This window comes from Pyrus communis, chromosome 10, assembly GCF_963583255.1.
Source record: "Pyrus communis chromosome 10, drPyrComm1.1, whole genome shotgun sequence".
Taxonomy (NCBI): domain Eukaryota; kingdom Viridiplantae; phylum Streptophyta; class Magnoliopsida; order Rosales; family Rosaceae; genus Pyrus; species Pyrus communis.
This window is the reverse complement of record NC_084812.1, coordinates 19,799,943-19,823,300: the sequence shown is the minus strand read 5'-3', so window position 1 is coordinate 19,823,300 and position 23,358 is coordinate 19,799,943. Positions and strand designations below refer to the sequence as shown.

At 37.3% G+C, this 23,358-nt stretch overlaps 1 protein-coding gene across 1 annotated transcript; it reads left to right on the top strand.

Annotated features, from left to right (window-relative positions):
* The first annotated feature begins 62 nt into the window (after positions 1-62).
* On the top strand, positions 63-5,710 carry LOC137746706 (protein NRT1/ PTR FAMILY 7.3-like). Its single transcript, XM_068486714.1, has 5 exons — positions 63-258; positions 1,652-1,778; positions 2,639-2,856; positions 3,591-4,156; positions 4,464-5,710. The coding sequence occupies exons 1-5, from the start codon at positions 229-231 to the stop codon at positions 5,335-5,337; spliced, it is 1,815 nt and encodes a 604-aa protein (XP_068342815.1). The 5' UTR covers positions 63-228; the 3' UTR covers positions 5,338-5,710.
* The last annotated feature ends 17,648 nt before the right edge of the window (positions 5,711-23,358 follow it).

Below are 23,358 nucleotides of genomic sequence, written 5' to 3'. Positions count from 1 at the left end.
CTAAACCTTCCCATCCTCTATATATACAACCCCTCATTCCTACTTGCCTGGTACATCCAGACAAACATTAGTGCTTTATTTTTTGTTCCACCAATATTGGTTCTTCACTTTCCTGGTTTCTCTTACTCATCTTTTTATTCTCCCAATCGTTTCACTCTCTCATACTATTTTGCGGGGGGTGCTAGCTAGCTACCTAGTTCTTGTGAGAGTTCAGCTTAATATGCAGCAATGGCTTGTTTAAATGTTTGCAAGGACCAGGTTTGTGATGAATTTTGTGTTCCTCTCTTTTATCTTTACCATAAACTAAGGTGATATATAGCATATAGATAAGTGACGTGTATAGGATAGTTTTGATGTGCAAGCAATGCTACTTGCTACATGTATCATATTTACTAATTACTATCGATTGGTGATGTGTTTATCAATTTTCCGTTGATGACTCACCTTGAAGCTTTGCTTGCCTCCAGATGTGATCACCCACCCTAACATATTTATGGATTTTCAGAATAATGTCTCACAGAATAGATGTTTCCACATGCGTGAGCAAGTTTGTCAATTTTGTCAGTCCAAATAATTTTATGAATGTATTTTACCTACTCTATCAATGTGTAGTGCATGCAGGTTAATGACGTGTACACAAAGAGCAAATTAATATCTTAATTTATGTACTCCAAAAGAAAATTAAAGGTTATTTTATATATTATTGTTCTCACATCCTAGGCTCGATTCCACCGTAACATGATATTGTTCGCTTTGGGCTCCGACCTAGGAACTCACATGAGAACTTCCCAGTGGGTCACTCATCCTGGGATTGCACTTGCGCGAACTCGGTTAACTCATCCTGGGATTGCACTTGCGCGAACTCGGTTAACTTTGGAGTTCCTACAGAACCCGAAGCTAGTGAGCTCCCAAAAGGCCTCGTGTTAGGTAGAGATGAGAATATACATATAAAGCTTACAGGATCCACTCCCCTGGGCGATGTGGGATGTTACAATCCACCCCCCCCTTAGGGGCCCGATGTCCTCATCGGCATACTTCCGACCAGGGATTGGCTCTGATACCAAATTGTCACAACCCGGCCCAGGCTCGACTCCACCGTAGCACGATATTGTCCGCTTTGGACCCCGACCATGCCCTCATGATTTTGTTTCTACCAAATTGTCACAACCCGGCCCAGGCTCGACTCCACCGTAGCACGATATTGTCCGCTTTGGACCCCGACCATGCCCTCATGATTTTGTTTCTGGGAACTCACACGAGAACTTTCTAGTAGATCACCCATCCTGGAATTGCACTCGCGCGAACTCACTTAACTTTGGAGTTCCTACGGAACCCGAAGCCAGTGAGCTTCCAAAAGGCCTCGTGTTAGGTAGAAATGAGAATATACATATAAGGCTTACATAATCCACTTTCCTGAACGATGTTGGATGTTACATATTCACTTGGTAAGATGTGAAGTTGTGTGACCTTAATTAAGAACACTTCCAAATAAAATTGCTGAATGCTCTAACGGAGGTGCATTGATGACTTGGATATCACTTAAAAATATAATTGTTGAACATAACTTCCAAACGTACGTCTCAATTATTGTATCTACTAGAAGGATATACGTATTGCTAGCTAACTTTGTTATAAATTCAAACATTTTCAGCGATATGCAGAAGAAAAGAACCAGAAGATAAAAGATGTTTGTACCCTCGATGGAACCACTGATAGGCATGGCCGCCCTGCTGTCCGAGGAAGAACTGGAAGATGGGTTGCTGGGATTCTCATATTAGGTAATTAATTATATATGATTATACTGTTTAGTAACAAGATTGGTTCGATTATTTATTTGGATTATTAACTAATGTTTAGGTTAAGTTTTTTATTTTAATCTGAAAATAAATATCAATTTCTTTATTGTGTGGAAGAAATTTGTCTGCTGTAAGGAAATTCTCACTGTTCCAACAACTTTTCCAAAAAGCAGTTACATTAGATTTCAAATGTCATATTTTGTCAGTATTTGTTGTGTGTGTATGTATATATATATTTTATAACAAATAATATTATTTACACTAAAACAGTAAGAAAGTGGTTAAGTTTTATAATGGGCTAGTAATAATGTAGTTCAAATTCACCTTTGACGAGAATCGAACCTAAGAACTCTTATTTACAAAAGAAAATATTATTAGACCGTAGTACTAAGTGACATCAGTATTTGTTGTATATTTTAACTATTTGTAATTTTAAGAAAATTTAACTTTACATAATTCTTATTTAGTTCTATTGTCTGATTAGTTGGATCATCAAAATCATGTGATATTTTTGAGTTCGTTTTTTCTCCATATCATTATTTCACATCATAAGTCTTAAGACAGATCTCACACTATTGTATTGAACCAAGTTAATTCACAAGTCCATATAATTCAACATGATGATATGTAGCCACATAGGATATCCGTGGCTATTGTGATTTCTTTTTCCAACGTGGCTATTGTGATTAGCTGCCACATTTATATCCATGATCTCATTGACCCTCATTTTTGGTTGTGCAACCATCATATCATAATATAACATCCCTAATTAATTAATAACGTTTCGTAACACAATTGACCTGTTTTTTTAATTGATAAAATGTTATCTCAATCGTGATCAGTAAATCAAGGGCTGGCAACATTGGCGTTCTTTGGAGTAGGAGTGAACTTGGTATTGTTTTTGACAAGAGTGTTGGGTCAAGACAACGCAGAGGCTGCAAATAACGTCAGCAAATGGACTGGAACAGTTTACTTATTCTCTCTTCTTGGTGCCTTCCTCAGTGACTCTTACTGGGGGAGGTACAAAACTTGTGCTATATTTCAAGTTATTTATGTCATTGTAAGTTATTTACTAATTACTAGCTTAAAATCCAATAACTATATTAATCATTTTGCTGGTTTAACCTCATTTTTTTTCGTCAATAAATGGAATCCATGGTTTTATTGAAAGAAATATAGTACAAATATGAATTCAATTGGTGTGATTTTTACTCATACCAAAACTCCTAGTTGATTTTTGAAAATTAAAGCAGCTCATTCGGTTTTTTTTTTTTTTTAATATCCAAACTAGTAATTTGCTTATTCTCGAAAAAATAGGTAGTAGATTCCTTGAAAAAATGATTACGTATATGTACATGAAATTTGTATGTTTGAGCTCAATCCTTTCATCCAAGTGACACCAGTTCAGCAAATCTAGTCGTAGGTAATTTGTTTGAGTAGGGTATTCTTCCCTCCTATACCCAAGTTAAAATGTCACTCCTCGTAGTTGAGATTAATTTAGTGCAAACAATTGCCTGAATAATATATATAAAAAAGTGTGAGACAAGTAAGCTCAACTTTGTGGCAAAATGGGTAAGCAAAATATCTAACTAGGATTAATAAAAAATTAATAAAGCTCGAGTAATTTTCCTCAAATTAAGATGAGATTCACTTCATAGATAGATCTGATGATATATTAGAAAGAAAACCCTAGACTGTCTTCTGTTTTCTCTCATTTAGGCATACTAGTTTGTCATAGCATTACTTTTATTTCTTGCAAGTATACTCATGCAAATTTTCTTTTCCATTGAGCAGGGTTTGTCATTGTTATCCATATCGACCTATATATTCTTACTTAAGCCTAAAGGCTGTGGTGATGAAAAGTCTCCCTGTGGAGAACACTCGACCTTTGAAATCGGATTGTTCTACATCTCTATATACCTTATTGCACTTGGAAATGGAGGTTACCAACCTAACATAGCTACATTTGGGGCAGACCAGTTTGACGAGGAGGACCCGAATGAACGGCACTCAAAGATATCCTTCTTTAGCTACTTCTACTTGGCTTTGAATCTTGGCTCTCTCTTTTCAAACACAATCTTGGGATATTTTGAGGATAAGGGAATATGGACTCTAGGGTTTTGGGTATCTACTGGCTCTGCTGCCATGGCTTTGGTCTTGTTTCTATGCGGTACACCAATGTACAGGCATTTCAAGCCTCAGGGAAACCCTCTCTCTAGGTTTTTTCGGGTAATCGTCGCTGCAACAAGAAAATGGAAGGTTGAAATGACACCAAGTGGGGAGGATTTGTACGATGGAGAGGATGAGAAGGAATGCTCTTCAAATGAGAGTAGGAAAATAGTTCACACCCACGGATTCAAGTAAGTTATATATATGTTTTTTAGATTTTAATAGATAATTTCACTAGTCACATGAATCTCTTTGGGAACATTTTCTTTATGAGATTCTTCTTCTCAGGAGCGCTTTAAAAACATGCTTAGTGAACTGCCAAAAATACTCCAAATAAACCTATTAATTAAAATAAAAACATTGCTATGTAGTACAAAGTGATGATGGTTTTTTTTTTGGTTTTTTTTTTTTTTTTGTATTAAAAGTAATAAGAATACATGTGCTTAATTATATGACCAATGGTAAATCCTTCAACTGATCCATGTTAATCTTTGCCAGATTCCTGGATAAAGCAGCAATCATCACATCAAGGGAGATGAATCAAATGGGCAAGGGAGCTCAAAATCCATGGCGCCTTTGCTCAGTGACACAAGTAGAAGAAGTGAAATGCATACTTAGACTACTACCAATCTGGCTGTGCACAATTCTCTACTCTGTAGTTTTTACTCAAATGGCATCACTTTTTGTAGAACAAGGTGCTGCAATGAAGACCACCATTTCAAGCTTCCACATTCCCCCAGCCGGTATGTCAAGCTTCGACATTCTCAGCGTAGCAGCTTTTATCTTCTTTTACAGGCGAGTTCTTGACCCTCTTGTTGCCAGACTGTGGAAAAAAGGACTCACTGAGCTTCAAAGGATGGGGATTGGTATTGTTATTGCAATCATGGCGATGATTTCAGCAGGAGTCGTAGAGTTGTTCAGGTTAAAGTATGCGATAAAAGACTGCAACATTGATTGCGAAAATCCAAGTTCATTGAGCATATTTTGGCAAGTTCCTCAGTACATGCTTATAGGAGCATCGGAAGTGTTCATGTATGTTGGTCAACTGGAGTTCTTCAATGGACAAGCTCCTGATGGATTAAAGAGCTTTGGGAGTGCACTTTGTATGACTTCAATTTCACTTGGAAACTACGTGAGTAGCTTACTTGTTACAGTTGTGATGAAGATTTCTGCAAGGGAAGACATGCCAGGATGGATCCCTGGAAACCTTAACAAAGGCCATTTGGATAGGTTCTACTTTCTCTTAGCAGCTTTGACAACAGCTGATCTTTTGGTCTATGTATTATGTGCCAAATGGTATAAGTATATCAAGTTTGAAGGAAAAGGTGGAAATGACAGTGGCAATATTGGGCAAGCTGAACTTAGAGTCTAATCAAATCTAGGGTTAAAAAAAGAGGAGGGTCATAAAGATATAAAGTTATTGTATGTGTCGGTCATATGTCATTTTATTTTTATAGCAGGTATTTATCGCTACTATTAGTGGTAGGTTTCAACATTGCGTGAGAGAGGTTATATATCGTCTAAACATATAAGATTTTGTTAGAAAGGGGAGGGCCGTCATGAGGATACATGGAGTCCATGCTTGCAATGATACTAGAGAAATGCTTTTTTCATTTCGCCAAGTTGAGCACAAGGTGTTGTAGAAAGAATGTGGCAAGGCCAGTTGTAAAATGCAATCTTTGATGTAGCCTACAATATGTAATAAAATGCATTTCCGTATTATAATTGTGTCTAAGCCATTATATGTCTTCCGTATTTAAGTTTTTGTTTTTATTTTTATACAAATTATACTAAATTTATCTAAATTACGACAAGAATGATTCGAACTTGCATGTTGAAAGAAAACATTGAATACAATGCTCTAATCAACTTAGTTAAGCTTATTTATTTAAGATTTTATATGAAGCTTGATAAGCTGTGGGAAATAGATTTTATATGCAAAAGATAACTTTGATTAATTTATTTTATTTTTGTAAAATAATTGACTTTTCTTAAGATTGATAAGCTGTGGGAAATAAGCCGTGCATGGATTGAACATCAATAAGAGCGGCGTCTTTTCAAGCTCAATTTTGTTGGGAAAGGGAATTTGGATACAAAGTCTAACCTACCAATTTGGATTATTATTAATACAAGAGACTAATGTAAGTGACATCAAAACTCAAAAGTTTTGCTTTCGGCTGCAGCAATTAAACATTAAATTCACGCTATTTCCTATCACTGCCCCCCTCCTTTTCAATTTTATCAAGTTTTTATGTCCATCAGAGTTAATTTAAGTTTAATGGGTATACCAATGATTTTGTATTAAAAATAAATAAATTAAGTTCTCATGCCTCCTTTTTTTTTTTTTTTTTTTATTGTTTTTGTTTGTTGAAAAAATTTAATATCTAGTGTTATTTGAATTTTATTAGATGAGCCGATTGAGAGAAGACAATCCCCCTTGTTCCACAAAAAATTTTTGTAATTGGCATGTGGTCCCAGTAGAGCTGAAACGTACTCTCATTGTTATGTGAATGGAATTAAATTTTTGACAGCGAAACGAGACGATAAATTGTGCACTCAAAACAATGGAGTTTTTATCTCGAGGGAAACTACAAATACTTTTCTCTACATCAAACTTATAACTGTGGTTGAATTGTTACACACAAATCACAATGAGGTCATGTTTTTCAAGTGTCATTGGTATGATACGAACCCAAACAATCCAGCCACTGTCATTCGAGATAATTTCTTGTTATCCATCTGCTTGGACCCAATTTTACACTATCGGTCCGAGTAGTTAAGGCCGTTGAATAAGCAAAGTTCTAGACCATTGGGTATGTGAGATGTTAAGATAATTTTTAATTGAGTGATAATATTGTGATTTTTAATCATGATAATTATCTCTTAATAACTTTCTAAATTACCTTGCCACTTTCATATGCTTAAAAAAAAAAAAAAAAAAAAAAAAAAAAAAAAAAAAAGGAGGTTGCACGCAGCAATTCACTTACCAGCAACATTGGGATTCCTTTACCTGGGCTTTATTTTCAGCCAAATGATTCAAGCTGATGAGGTCTTGGATATTTGGATAATTCCATGCAATTCTATCCATGCAATCCCATTTTTAGCACATGGCAGATCAGATATTACATTTGATGAATGAGGATGGGATTCCATGCAGGCAACGTACAAAGTGTGAGTCAATGGGATAGTTGACAACTTCTAGTGTAACTATAATTCTATCATATCTTTATCAAACTCGGGAAGTAATAGAATCCCGATTGGACTCTACAGAATCATCAAGTCGTGCCAAGCAGGAATATGTGTACTTGAAAGATAATGTTCTTATTATCTTGAAATTTACGACGGCAAGGCTACTAATGAACTATAAGTAGAGAGGCAGTGGCAACATAAAAGGCCCTCTCCAATTCAACACACAAATTGCCCTGCGCAAACCTCTCAAACATCTTGAGATTTTTTTTATTTTCTTTTTCCGCCAACACACCTTCAGTTTGGATAAACAGCACTGTGAAGGCAACCAGTGACATCTTCAGTTTGGATAAACAGCACTGTTGCTGTAGAATCAGCCGTTCTTGGAGCACCTTCAATTTGGGTAAACAGCACTGCGTCGAGGCCGACTAGTTATCTATCCAAGTCTCGGTCGAGAAGGATTTTCGAATCCTTATTAGCAGAGGTCATCTCATTAACCATCTCGGCGAAGTGAGGTGTTACAGGTTACTGCATTCGGCCATCGAAAGTCGAATTTGATATTGAACTTCGCAGAACTAACAGCTGATGTGAAAATTAACTTGACACACAAATTAAACCTTATTATTGACAATTGTAGTATATATGTAAGTAGGGATCGTTCTAGACCGGGGATTAACTTGGGATGCTAATCAACACAAATAAGACTTAAAAACACTAAACTAGACTCTATAGACTCAAAACTAACTCAAAACACTCAAAACAGCAACAAACAATAAAAAAAACTCAATTCTAGACCTAACAAGTGATTTTGATGAAAATAAAACTTAACTTGACTCAAAAGACTAAAAGAAAACAAATTTTGACTCAAATAACAAGACTAAAGGAAAGGGGGAATGTTTTTGATGAAATTAAAACTTAAAACATAAACTTTGCATAAAACACTTTATAAAAACGAATTTGGTGAATTAAAAAGGGTGAAAGGCTAGTTAGAGGGTCATTCTCTACACATGACATATGCATATAAACCAATTTCCAGTTATTATTCATTTAGACTATGAATGACAATGACCCAAATTAACCATGAAAAGCACAAATTAACTTTCAGATTTTCCTTAACTCATTAAATTGGATGGAATACGCATCGCAACCAAATTATCCTTATCAAGTTCCCTAACTATGAAGAGCATGATAGAAAGACATACCAAAGGTCATTAAGTTCTTTGAAAACCATAAGCATTGACAAGGCATTTGTAACTATGAAAAGCATGATACTCATACCAAGGATTTACTTAACACAATCATGACTAGTGACTTCCACTACTTGTGAATATAAGTTCATAACGATTAAGTGAAACTCCTTTATACTCTAGCATTAAATTCATGCATGCAAATTAAGTGTCAACCCTCAATCAACATACATAAACAAGTTTTGATAACTTAGATAAGCAAATCATATTCAAGACTTAAGAAACAATAACTAGATGTAATCAATTCATATAAAACATATAATCATGGCTTTGAATTCACCTCCAACTATAAAGAAATTAGTTCCTCATGTTCATCATAATTGAAAACCAAATTAAAATAAACATTGAACTAAAACTAAGGATAGAAAGAACCCAGAAGCACTCCACACTCCAATGGCAGATTTCGAACCCTCCTTGGATGGTGGCAAGCATGGCACAAGTCCTCTTCTCCATCCTTCCTTGCTGCGGCACTAGGGTGAATTAAGGTGTTTGATGGCTGAATGTATGAATGAATATGAGTGAATGGATGGATGATATATGCGGCAAAGACATGTATTTATAGGCTAGGGTTTTGCACAATTTCTGAAGGGAAAATGATTGCACAATCCTAGGGGAAAAGGACTAAGGTTACACAGCAAAGACCAAGGAGGAAAGGGAAAAAGCAAAGACCAAGGAGGAAAGGGAAAAAGATTGCAGGTTCTAGAGCTTCTAGAAGAGGGAGAGGCGCTAACTTTCTAGGGAATTTAGAAACAATGTGTTTTGTGGCAGAAATTAGGACTTCTAAGAGGGGAAGGGTACGGCACCCTTTTAGGAGCATATAAGGTGTTCTAGAACCATATATCTAGGTGTATAAATCTGAAATTAAGTCCTCTTTGCAGCTAAAATTAAGGTGGAACAAGATTAGGATAGGATAAGATAGGATAAGGTTCGGATAAGATAAGGTTGTTTTGGATAATGTTCCATGTTTCTTGCTCTTTCCTTATCTTCTTTGTCTTGAACTTGTTTCTCTAGATTTGTAGCATGTTCGTAACCTCTTTTGACTTAATTTTGTCCATCCATCTTACTCCATATGCAAGCTATCTATTCCATGCCCAAAACTGCTCCAAATAGCTCTAAAATGCACTTTTTTGCTTCTTTTGCCATTAGGACCTACAAACACACGAAAATAACTTAAAACACTATAATAAATGGAAACAAACTATGTAAATGCAAGAAAACAAGCTAACTAAGTTGCATAAATATACCCCTATTAGCAGCCTTGTCTTCAGGCTCGAGAACCCGAAGGCCGAGACGTATTCCTTCCCCAGCTACAGTTACAAGATCAAGAAGTCAGTAGCGCATTCAATGCAACATCAACAAATTTTACTCCTTGGTCGAGCTCGGCTGACGAGTTGGCACACCCCGCATCAACCAAAGGATGTAGGTAGCTCATTAGTTACTCGGCATGCACGACACGTAGGCTTGGTAGTTTTTAGGGTCAATATTTTTGCATGCCCAGTGGGACCCAATGCTAAAACTATGAAGTTCACATGATATGTCAAGATCACAATCAGTATGAGATCGGGCATCTATTCAAGGAAATTGTCGACCAACAAAAACTCATTGATCGGATCGTTGAAGCGAATGAAGAAAGGCAAAAAAATTTCTCTCAAATGATAAAGGTGAAGGTTCATCACAGCTGACAAGATCAATGGTTAAATGAAGATAGAGCTCGATTTTACGAGTGGCTCGATAAAAAATGCCATTTGGGTTCAAATCAATTCCATTTGAAGAATGGTTATATCAGAAGGCTTAGGGGCAATTTTTCGCTCCGGCCACAACCAACATTCGGCCTAAGAAGATTGTCGAGACGGTCGAAGAAGAACCTAAGCCACCTGTTTTTTTGGTCAAGACTGAAATTGTGGTAGGCCTAGAAGCAAAAGTTCAAGTTTCTAAGCCACAAATCGACTTAGAAAATGATTCGTCAGAAGACTGTTCCAATGATGAACAAGGCCGATACACAGCTTCGGATGAAAAAGCCACATCAATTGATATGGTAATTGGAGACATGGTCTTAAACGCTGAAACTACACCAATTGACATGGTTATTGGCGATAAAGCCAATATAGAGAAATCTCATTTGGCTGAGTCGTTCGAGTTAAGAGCCGAAATTGGCGAAATTATTATGCCCGGGGGGGGGGCATAATAATTGTTCAACACATTCGGCAGTCGAAAATGAAAAAAATTTCACCATGTCAAGAGTATTTAGAGATTAATCTTTATTTGGCCTAAAGCAAAATCAAATTGAAAATTTTAATATGAAAAGATCTCAACTAGGAATAAAACATTGTTGGCCTCCTCCTTCTCATGGATCGGCCACTTTATTCCTATATATTAGATTTCAGTTTTCTTTTTATATATTCTTATCCATCTGGCTGTTTGAACCGATGATGCATAAGAAAATAGGGGGCAACAAGCATCCTAACCTTGTACCTCGTACTAAAAAAAAAACAAAAAAAAGGAGTGAATAAACTTTTTTCTTAACCATTCAGCCTCTCTGCCAATGCAGAAGAAAACAAAAGGGCAACATGTGGTATAATCGGCGGTATATCGACATTTCGGCGGCTAAGTTTTCATTTTAAGCCTTGCCGAGAGAAATTATTTGCTGCGTTGCTGCATGTTTAATTCTATGAAGGCCACGAGGTTTGATGGCTAGGTTCCATTTTCCAAGCTACGGCAATAAGAACTAGACCGAGGTTGGTGATCCTGGTCTTTTGTTCTATTGTCATCATCTGAGTCATCATCATTCTCTGACATTCTTACTAAAGGAGTAATCCAAGAGGCATGATATTTAATTGGATATACGCTTTGATGGGGTTGGAAGTACTAAAAGTAGGCCATTTTTTGGTGGCCATTCGGTGGCATACATGCAGCATTCTTTCTTGGTGGTAAAAATGCATACAAATTCAATATTATATATGCATGGCTTCGTTGGGAGGACTATCAAAGATGCATGGTTCCAGAACGTGCTCAGTTGAGTTTTCTACATGGGCTTTAATATATATGTATACATGATTAGCAGTATCACATCAGGGATTCAGGATGCCGCTATCGAATTTAAAATTGCGGAGGAGTAGATGGCCGAATGACATGTCGAACGACTGTGCTCATGTGAATATTTCTTGGAGGCAAGCAGGCTACTTAGTGCGGCAAAAAGAGCAGAGAAAGAACCCAGATTTCAACACAGAAGAACTTTGGTAGCCGAGAAACAAAAGTATATGGTGAACTCATTTTGGTGGGCTCGACCAAAAGCATTATGGCGTTTTGATGGTCAAGGTTGGTTTACCATGATTTGGGCCAGGTGAATGCATACTGCATCCTCCAAATGTTGGAAGAAATGCATATAATAAAATTATATTATATACACATTGCTCAAGGACGCATGGTTGCAAGACTCGCTCGGTTTATGCCTGCTATTTCATAAATATGCATGCATGGTTGGGGCTCCAAGTCTCGGTTGTGTTATGGGTTCTCCAAGTTGGTGGGATGAAGACGACCGAGGCGCCATTTCATATTCGGCGGGGGTATGAGCATTCGGTAGAATTATAGAGTGTTGTAAAGCTTAATTTTCTTAAACATTCGGCCTATTGGCCGAAGCTCAAGGAAACTGGGGGGCAATGTTTGGACCCAATTTCACACTATCGGTTGAGTAAGCAGAGTTCTAGATCGTTGGATATGTGAGATTTTAAGATAATTTTTAATTGAGTGATAATATTGTGATTTTTAATCATGATAATTATCTCTTAATAACTTTCTAAATTACCTTACCACTTTCATATGCTAAAAAATAAAACAAAAAAATAAAAAAAGGAGGTTGCACGCAGCAATTCACTTACCAGCAACATTGGGATTCTTTTACCTGGGCTTTATCTTTAGCCAAATGATTCAAGTTGATGAGGTCATGGATATTTGGATAATTCCATGCAATCCCATTTTTAGCGCATGGCAAATCGGATATTACATTTGATGAATGAGGATAAGATTCTATGCAGGCAACGTACAAAGTGTGAGTCAATAGGATAGTTGACAACTTCTAGTGCAACTATTATTCTATCATATCTTTATCAAACTCGGGAAGTAATAGCATCACGATTGGACTCTACAGAATCATCAAGTCGTGCCAAGCAAGAATATGTGTAATTGAAAGATAATGTTCTTATTATCTTGAAATTTACGACGGCAATGCTACTGATGAACTATAAGTACAGAGGCAGTGGCAACATAAAAGGCCATCTCCAATTCAACACACAAATTGCCCTGCGCAAACCTCTCAAACAGCTTGAGATTTTTTTATTTTCTTTTTCCGCCAACACACCTTCAGTTTGGATAAACAACACTGTGAAGGCAACCGATGACATCTTCAGTTTGGATAAACAGCACTGTTGCTGTAGAATCAGCCGTTCCTGGAGCACCTTCAGTTTGGATAAACAGCACTGCGCCGAGGCTGACTGGTTATCTATCCAAGTCTCGGTCTAGAAGGATTTTCGAATCCTTATTGGTAGAGGTCATCTTATTAGCCATCTCGGCAAAGTGAGGTGTTACAGGTTACTACATTCACCACATCGAAAGCTGAATTTGATATTGAATTTCGTAGAACTAGCAGCCTTGTCTTCAGCCTCGAGAACCCGAAGGCCGAGACATGTTCCTTCCTCGGCCGCAATTGCAAGATCAAGAAGTTAGTAGCGCGTTAACGCAACATCAACAAATTTTACTCCTCGGCCGACGAGTTGGCACAGCCCGCATCAACCGAATGACGTAATTAGTCATTAGTTACTCGGTTTGCACGCCACGTAGGTTTGGTAGTTTTTAGGGTCAACACCATCATATAAACACCAGTGGCTTGATGATGACTACTACATCCCAGCAATCTAAAGGTAAGGGTGGTTAGTAGTCCAATTGATACAACATATAAATATTTGGGAGTTGCCTGAACCACAACAAGATGATGGTCAAGAAACCGATGATGGCCACAATGTTTACCAATACGATTCGTTCACAACCACCCAAAACTTTCCCAGAGTACGGAGCAACCACATTGTACAACCATCATTCTAGATATCAAATGTCTCCCCAATTAAAATAGATGCAATATATATTGACCTCTGGGCCCCTACCACCAATTACTCTAGATGCCTTCTTTAACAATAACAATAGTGTCTCAAGTACTGAAAGCAATTCAGATCACGACAATGAATTGGACGAGTATACTGAATTCAATTTGTAAATTCACTATTGCAATATTATGTACAATCCTATTATTTTAATTTCAGTTCACAATGTACTACTTAATTTTCAAGTTAAAAAAATTAAAAATAAAATAAAATAAAAAACTTTAAAGTATTCTATTAATATTCACATTAAAAGAATTTAAAAAATATGTATCTTTCCAAACTTCGCCCGACGAAATGAGACAAATAACCTTGCCTGAGAAACCTCCCAAACTTTGTCAGGCAAAGATGAAAGAAATTAAAACTTATAAAATATTAGCTGACGAATTAATAAGAAGTTCGCGGCTAAAGTGAAAGTAATCATCAGGTAAAGGTGTATTTTATGGTTTAGGGTAAAATTCAAGGTTTCGTCAGGCAAAGGTGGGGAAGATTTTGGCATATTCTATTTCTTTGATTATTTTCGCAGTCTGTGAAATTAATTTCAACAATCCAACCGTCAATGTAGTTGGTATATACTCTGGAATGACATATGTCAAAAATCACCCAAATGCAAGTTTTTAGGATTAGATAAGATGAAATCATTTGACAGTTACACACATACCATCGCGATTTAAAGGTTGTTTTAGCTCCGATTTAGATAATTTATACCACTACACTCATCGACCCAAGAATAATACAATGAACTAACTTGATCATCAATTTAAAACATTTACACTAGTAATTACCATAAAATATTACGTTTTACTTAATAGAAGTATTGAGTAACCTCTATGGAACAAGCTTGCCTCCAAGGTGAAGGAGGTGATGATGTGTGTTTCTTTTCAATTTATTTTTATTAAATTTATTTATTTATTGTATTTTTAAACTAAAACTAGTTTTTTTATTTATTATCTATTTCAAGTCAACTTCGAGGTCGACGTGGAGGAATTGGGTATGTCCGAGTACATAACCCGGTTGTGGACTCATCAGTTTAAGGATAGATATACCATGTGCACAACTACTACGAAACTTGTGCATCTCATGCTGAAGCTCTAACGCATCCACCCCGAAGTTTGTGGAAAGGATGGATGAGTGGCACTGGCTCTGTGGTCATTTTAAGAGCTTTTAATTTCTGGAGATGGACAAATATTTCAGTCTTAATAATATTGTACATGTTGTAAATATTATTTATCGTGTGATTGTTCACTTCTTGATCAGCTCCTTTCGGTGGCCCCTCGAAGCACTCCTAGATGTTGAATGAGCCTAGGCTTTCAAATATGGTACTTAAGTGCGGCGTTTAGGCAATGCCGAATCAATAAAAGTTCAAGTGTTAAAAGCCAAACAGGAGGCAGAACGGATATTGGCGTAAGAGCGAAGTTGTTGATCGATCTAATTTTTTTAGTCAGACTTAAACGCAGCTTGACAAAAAGTGGTTTAGAGCAAGAAGTTCTAGATGAAAATCCTTGAACAAAACGAAGTCGACCAAACAAAGATTCAAAGGTTGTATAAGGAGGGGACCGAGCTAAAGGTATAATCAGGGCCACCTCGCGGGTTACACAGGTCAATACCATCGAGACGAATGTGATTTCCTCATTTAGTGGTGAAGATTCGAAAGGCTGGTTTTCCTCATCTCTTGCAACTGACACGACAGAGATTGTAGTATTGAAGGGAAGCGAGTTGTATTTTGGCACCGAAGGGCCACTAAAGGGAGCTGATCCTGTTGATCCAAGCGTTGCTTTTGTAAATCCAGTAGGTTATGGGGGTGCTGCGAACGTAGTTTGTGACGACAAGCTGTAACCTGTAAGTTTATTACTAGTTTGTCATTTGGCTAGGGTGGAAGCTTGTCCCTTCCATATCTTAAACTTTCCTGCCCCAGTTATGGGTTCTAGGCTCTTCCTTTTTCAAAGTTCCTTTTTACTTAATATGTGATCTTCTTCAATAGTGTTTGTCTTTCAGAACAATTCGTATTCAAGCAACTGAGTGCATGTGATTTTCCATCTTGTGCCTTTATTCCGCAGAATGATATTTAATCCGGCAATATTTTTTATGTAAGCTAACTTCGAAGTAACATGTGGCAAAGCAGAACATGAGTAAGTTTTTAGACTTGCAATCATGCGAAGTTTTCATAGTTTATGCTTTAGTTAAATGATTTGCATCACTGAAAGGAAAAAAAAAAAAAAAAAAGAAAAAGAAACAAACATCGACCATAAGAGAGATAAACTTCTTAATTTCTTTATTGACAAAAGGGTGTGATTGAATCTGGAAATGATTGCCTACATATCTTCGAGAAGGAGAATCAAATAACTAGTGTAGTTTTAAGAAAAATATATAAAGTAAAAATTACATCAGGGATCACTTTAGAAGATGAGCCTATGGTGGGGTGTTGGGAGATGAGTTCTCCATGGACTTGCCTTCCGCAGACGGTGGCGTTGCTATTGAGTTCGGGATGGACAGGCTTGGTGCGAGATTTATACGCGCATAAATTAAACCCTCTTTTTGTCAATTGTAGTAAGTATGTAAGTAGGGATCGTTCTAGACCGGGGATTAGGAGGGATTGCAAATCACTTGGAAACTGACTCAAAAACGTAAAATAAAGTTTAAAACACTAAACTAGACTCAAAGAATGTAAAACTAAACTTTAAAACACTAAGACAAACCAAAAGACTCAAAACAACACAAACACACTCAAATCTGCCTAAAAACCACTTTCTGGGCAGATTTGAGCACAAACACAAATTTGGACGAAACTAAGTTGTAACTTGACTCAAGACTCTTAAAAACACAAACTAAATGTATTTCTAACTAATCTAACACTTTAAAACACTAAGACAAACCAAAAGACTCAAACATCACCCAAAACACTCAAAACTGCCTTAAAATCACTTTCTGGGCAGTTTTGAGCACTTTGGTGAATCTGGACGAATTTATGTAACAAATTGAATCAAAACACTTATAAACACAAACTAAATTGATTTCTAACTAAATTGGACACTAAAGTAAAGGGGGATTAAGGTTTTGACGAAATTAAATTAAATAAAACAAGTTAATAAACTAGGCAGGTTGTATAAACAGATTTGAGAAATAAGATGATGGATGGATTAGTTAGAGGTCCATTCTCCACACATGATACATTTATATATATGAATCGATTCTCCAATTGTTTTTCATTAACTATGATGCTCAACACCCCAAGTTAACCGTGATGCACTAATTAACTCTCAAATTTTCCTTATGTTATTGAATTGGATGATGCATGCGACAATTCAAATCATTCTCCAATGGTTCTCAACATGAATGCATAGAAGAGATACAATGAGAGATCATTATGCTCTATGAAAATTATAAGTGTTGACGAGGCAATTGTAACTATGAATGCATGATACTTTTGCCAAGAATTCAATTAACGCGGTTGTGACTAGCAACCTTCACTACTCATGTTTATAAACTTGTGACGATTAGGTGAAACTCGTTTATAAACTAGCATCGAGTTTATGCATGAAGACTAAGTATGCATCCCTAATCAACATACAAAAACAAGTTTTTAATAAACATGATAATTGAATTACAATCACAACTTAACAAATCACAATTGGAAGAAATCAATTCATATTTCAAACATGTTCATGGCTTCAAACTTTCCCCTAACTAATTAGGGGTTTAGCCACTCATGATTACAACAAACTTAGAGAGTAATAACAAAGTAAATATTGAAAACAAGAATCGAAGTACACCTAAAAATTCCAACAACTCAATCTTGAATTGTATGAACGTTTAGGCCTCTTCTCCTCTAGTTGCTGCGGCACAAGGGGTTTTGGTGGTTATGGATGATGTAGAATGATGTGTTTAGGGTAGGGATGGATGTAGGGGAAGGCAAGGAGTGTTTTTGGGCAGAAAATATGAAGAATGGTGAAGTATGGTAGTGCTAGAGAGAGGGGAGGAATTTCTGGCGTGAATGAATGTGTATGAGATATGGTTTTCTGAAATGGAAGAGTGTGTTGTTTGTGGCTGCAATGCATGCTTATTTATAGGTGAAATGGGGGGAACATGATGACTAGGAATTAGGTGGAAAGCTGAAATGGTGATGGGAGATGCATGTGGCTGTTTGTGCATGTGATTAAAGGGTGGAAATGCATGTGCTTTGACAGAAATGAAAGGGAATGCACGGTTTTGGTTGATTTCTGGTGGTTGTGAGGTGGAAATCTAGGTGGAAATGCATGTGGATTAAAGCTATGTGAATGATTAAGGTGAATGTGCATGAGTGCATGTGAAATCTGCCAAGATGCATGTGTTATGAAGTGGATTTTCTGCAAAGGCAAGGTGAATGTGCATGTGATTAAATTAAAAGATGGAATGCATGTGAAAGGTTGGAGATTGAATGATTAAAGTGCATGTGGCTGATTTATGAAGGGGAAATGCAAAGGGGAAATCTGGAAATGGGATAGGAGCCACGGCATTGTGTGGTGTTTGTTTGAATGTTTGCAATGATGAAATGGATGGGAGTGGTTTGATGAATGAGTGGATGGAATGATGAAAGAATAAAGGGAATGATGAAAGGGGAACAAGTGCATGTTAGCCACGGCAAGGAATGCATTTTCTGAATGAATGAAGGCAGGTTATGTGGAAGGGCTTGAACAAAGGTAGAAGCATGGCACAAAGGTGAATGGGTGATGTGTGAATGTGGTTGAATGATTAAAGTGTAAATGATTAATGAATGGTTCTTTGTTGATGGTGGAAATCTGAAATGATGAAGTGGAATGTGCATGTGGCTGCAATGATGGTGTTTTGCACGGCAATGATGGAGAAAGAATGTGTGGATGCATGGTTGTGTTGGTGATGAATGTGAACTCTTTGTTCTTCATTTTCATTCCTTTGGTCTTCAATTTCGTCCATCTACTTGGCTTTAAGCATATGCAATCCATTCCAATCTCTAATTTGCTCCAAAAGGCTCCGAAAGGCATCCTTTTGCATCCTTAGCCATATGAACCTATAAACACACGAAAATGACTTTAAACACTAAATTAAGTAAGAAAACACAACATAAATGCATAAGAACTAGCTAACTAAGGCGCATAAATATGCTTCTATCAAATTCCCCCACACTTAGCTTTTGCTAGTCCTCGAGCAAAACAAAGAAACAAAACATAACCTAAACCTTCCAACGTTCACCTCAGGGATTTCCAATGGTACATGACAAGTTAAAAATCATCATCCCCACAGATTTGAGTCATCTTTACAATTGAAAACATACTTAATCATAGACACCACTTACTAGTTCACAATTAATCGATTAAAAGAATGTTTTGAATGTAGTAACATGCCTTAGAGAATTTGCTCAATCCTTACAAGATATGCACTCAATTTTCACTCAGATTTTCTAACTACACACCCTATACTAGTTATATGTGAGAAGATTGATGTAAATATGAAAACGAATGCTCACATATACGTATAACAAAGAACGCAATTTATGGAGTTAATAAGCATGTTTAGAAATGATCTCATGAATGGAATGCTACTACTTAGATGCGAGAACTAATGACCATATGCTCATACCAAATTCAAACTCCACAAATTGAAACACATAACACTCAAGAATGAAGTCAAGGGTTGTAACGGGGCTTGGGGTAGTGGTTAACAAAGAAAAGATAAAGAGAACAAGCGTTCTTCAAGTAATAGTAAGCAAAGTAGTGTACTTAAGACTTAGAATTCATTTAGATTGCAGAAATTAACTTTAAAACACAAGGGGAAGACTTAGACAACTCCTTAGGGCCGAATTCATTGTTTTGGACCCTTACTTCAACAAACAATACTTTGGAATTCTTTTTCACAACTTTTCAACTCTTTTTCATACTTTTCACGCCCTTTTTTTTTTTTTTTCTTTTTCTTTTCTTTCATGCCGTGCCTATGGCACACAAATTCTCACACAAGAACACTTCCCCCACACTTGCTTTCTGCCAACATAAATCAAAAGAAATTCAATTTGAATCATGCTTTACTAAGCTTTAAGAACAAGGGTGTGGATGGTCCTAATCTAGGCTAGGTGATGATAATGTGGGTTAACTTGAACATAAAATGACATGGGATACACGGCAATATGGCTAAGGTGGTGGTCACTACACAACTTCATCTTGAATCTGTGTTATGCAAATCAATAACATGCTTTGAATGAAATGGGCATGAGTTCTAGCATTTGGAACTAAATGATGAAACGCCTCTAAGTAGTAACCAAGCAAAGAATAATGAGATCATGCAACGACTTAGAAAACAAAAATGCACAGATTCTAACTCTCCAAATAAACGTTTAGGCTCAAGTCTCACAAGGTTGTAGCGTTAATTTGAGTTCCTTCCTTCAAGCATGTTACAAAAACTGATTTTCTTCTTTTATGATTGCATGTGAATTCATAAGTTATAACCACAACCAAGCATACACAAAAGAGTAAATCAAACTTTCATCCATGTTAATCACTCTCTTTAACAGCCATGTAATTACAAACCGAATCCTCATCATTGTGTTGGAAGGTACCCTAAAACAAAAACAAACACACAAAAACACTTTGAAAACAACTCTTTTTGGGTTTTTAAAACAAATTTTTCAAATTTTTATGTGATTTTCGGATTTTTACTTCAAAACACACTAAAACACACCAAAACTGCTTAAAAACACTTAAAAACAGCAAGGAACAAGTCTATAAGTAAAGGGTGATAAAATCCCATGAATTTGCATCAAAAACACTTAGTTACCCCCCCCCCACACTTAAATCAAACATTGTCCTCAATGTTTCAAGCATAAAATCACACAAAACACAAAGAAACACACAAACAGCAAGTAAAACAACTAAATAGGCAGATTCGAAATAAACAACAAAGTGAAGGGGTTAGGAACGCAAATCTGGAATTGGAGTGATTCCTTGAGCTTCCTTTGTTGAATTGCATGGGTTGCCTCCCAAGTAGCGCTTTCTTTAACGTCTTGCAGCCGGACGAAGACACGTTCATGCTCCATTGGAGCCCACGGCATGGAGTGGGGTCTCCTCCACGACATGCTCCACAAAGTTCTCATAGTATGGCTTCAATCTATGTCCGTTCACCTTGAACTCGTGGCCACTTTTTAAGCTTTGGACTTGGACTGCACCATGAGGAAAAACATTAGTAACAACAAGAGGTCCAATCCATTTAGAACGTAACTTACCAGGGAATAACCGAAGTCTTGAATCAAAAAGCAACACTTTCTGCCCCTTGGAGAACGTTTTGGTACGAAGCATCTTATCATGATAAGCCTTCGTCTTGTCCTTGTAGATGCGAGCATTCTCGTAAGCCTCGTTCCTAATCTCCTCAAGTTCATCTAATTGGAGCTTCCTATGAACTCCAGCAGCGTCTATGTCCAAATTGAAGGTTTTCACAGCCCAATGTGCCTTGTGCTCTAACTCAACGGGCAAATGACATGGCTTACCATATATAAGCCGAAAAGGTGACATGCCAAGGGGAGTTTTGTAAGCCGTACGATAGGCCCACAATGCATCGTCCAAGCGCAAACTCCAATCTCTTCTTGAGGGTCCCACGGTTTTCTCTAGGACTTGTTTGATCTCCCTATTTGAAACCTCCGCTTGCCCATTGGTTTGAGGGTGATAAGGTGTGGAAACCTTATGAGTAACGTTGTACTTCTTGAGCAAAGCTTCAATGGTGCGGTTACGAAAGTGAGAACCCCCATCACTAATTAAAACTCGTGGCATCCCAAACCTAGCAAAAATATTAGATTTCACAAAATCTGCAACAACCTTAGAATCGTTAGTACGGGTGGCTTTGGCTTCCACCCATTTGGAAACATAATCGACAGCTAGCAAGATATAAGTGAAACCAAAAGATGGAGGGAAGGGGCCCATGAAATCAATACCCCACACATCAAAAATTTCCACAAATGAGAGAGATTGTTGTGGCATTTGGTCCTTAGGCCCTATGTTACCTGTTCTTTGACACTTATCGCATGTTAAACAAAACATTTTAGCATCTTTAAAGAGATTAGGCCAATAAAATCCAGATTGTAACACCTTTAGGGCTGTCCTTTGGGTGCCAAAATGTCCCCCACATGCATAAGTATGGCAGAATGTAAGAATGGAATTAAATTCAGATTCGGGCACACATCTACGCACAATCTGATCTGGGCAGAATTTCCATAAATATGGATCATCCCAAACATAAAAACGTGCATCATGAACAAGTTTATCACGTTGGAACTTGTTTAGGGTACTAGGAACTTGCTTAGACACCAAGAAATTGACCAAATCGGCATACCAAGGGGTTCTTACCTCAATGGACAGAAGTTGCTCATCCGGAAACGTTTCTAAAATGGGGGTGGACTCTTCCTCACGCACCATTCTACTTAGGTGGTCAGCCACCACGTTTTCACACCCTTTCTTGTCTCGGATTTCAAGATCGAACTCTTGAAGTAGGAGCATCCAACGAATGAGTCTTGGCTTAGCCTCCTTTTTGGTGAGAAGATACTTCAAGGCTGCATGGTCAGTGAAAACAATTACTTTAGTACCAAGAAGATATGATCTAAACTTATCTAAAGCAAATACAACCGCCAAGAGTTCTTTTTCGGTTGTAGAATAATTCAATTGAGCATCATTTAAAGTGCGTGAAGCATAATAAATAACATGTGGCTGTTTATTTTTCCTTTGACCCAAAACAGCCCCAAGTGCATAATCCGATGCATCACACATCAATTCAAAGGGAATGGACCAATCCGGGGGAGTTATGATGGGTGCCGTGGTGAGTAAGTCTTTTAGATGCTTGAATGCCTTCTCACACGCCTCGTTGAACTCAAAAGACACATCCTTTTGGAGTAGGCGGCATAGGGGTTGTGCAATCTTGGAAAAGTCCTTGATAAATCGTCGATAGAATCCTGCATGGCCAAGAAAAGAACGGACCTCTCTAACCGACGTAGGAGAGGGTAAGTGACGTACAAGATCTATTTTAGACTTATCAACTTCAATTCCTTTTTCAGAGATGATATGACCCAAAACTATACCTTGTTTAACCATAAAATGACATTTTTCCCAATTCAAAACAAGGTTAGTTTCCATGCATCTTTTCAAGATTAAAGTGAGATTATGCAAACAAGCATCAAATGAGTCTCCAAACACACTAAAATCGTCCATAAATACTTCAATTATCTTTTCAACATAATCAGAGAAGATACTTACCATGCATCGTTGGAAAGTGGCCGGTGCATTGCATAAACCAAATGGCATACGACGATATGCAAAAGTACCAAATGGACAAGTAAAGGTGGTCTTTTCTTGATCATCCGGCGTTATGACAATTTGATTATAACCCGAATAACCATCAAGAAAGCAATAAAAAGAATGACCGGCTAACCTTTCAAGCATTTGATCAATGAATGGCAAAGGGAAGTGATCTTTCCTTGTTGCGGCATTTAGCTTTCTATAGTCAATGCACACCCTCCAACCGGTTTGAATGCGTGTAGGCACAAGTTCATCTTCTTCATTCTTCACCACAGTCACTCCGGATTTCTTTGGCACAACTTGAACCGGTGAAACCCAACGGCTATCCGAGATAGGATAGATCACCCCACAATCTAGAAGCTTGATAATCTCCTTTTTCACAACTTCCATCATTGGAGGGTTGAGCCGGCGTTGAGCCTCTCTGGTTGGTTTAGCCCCCTCCTCTAAAAGTATGCGATGCATGCAAGTTGTAGGACTAATACCCTTTATGTCGGCCAAGGTCCATCCTATGGCCGTCTTGTGCTCTTTCAAC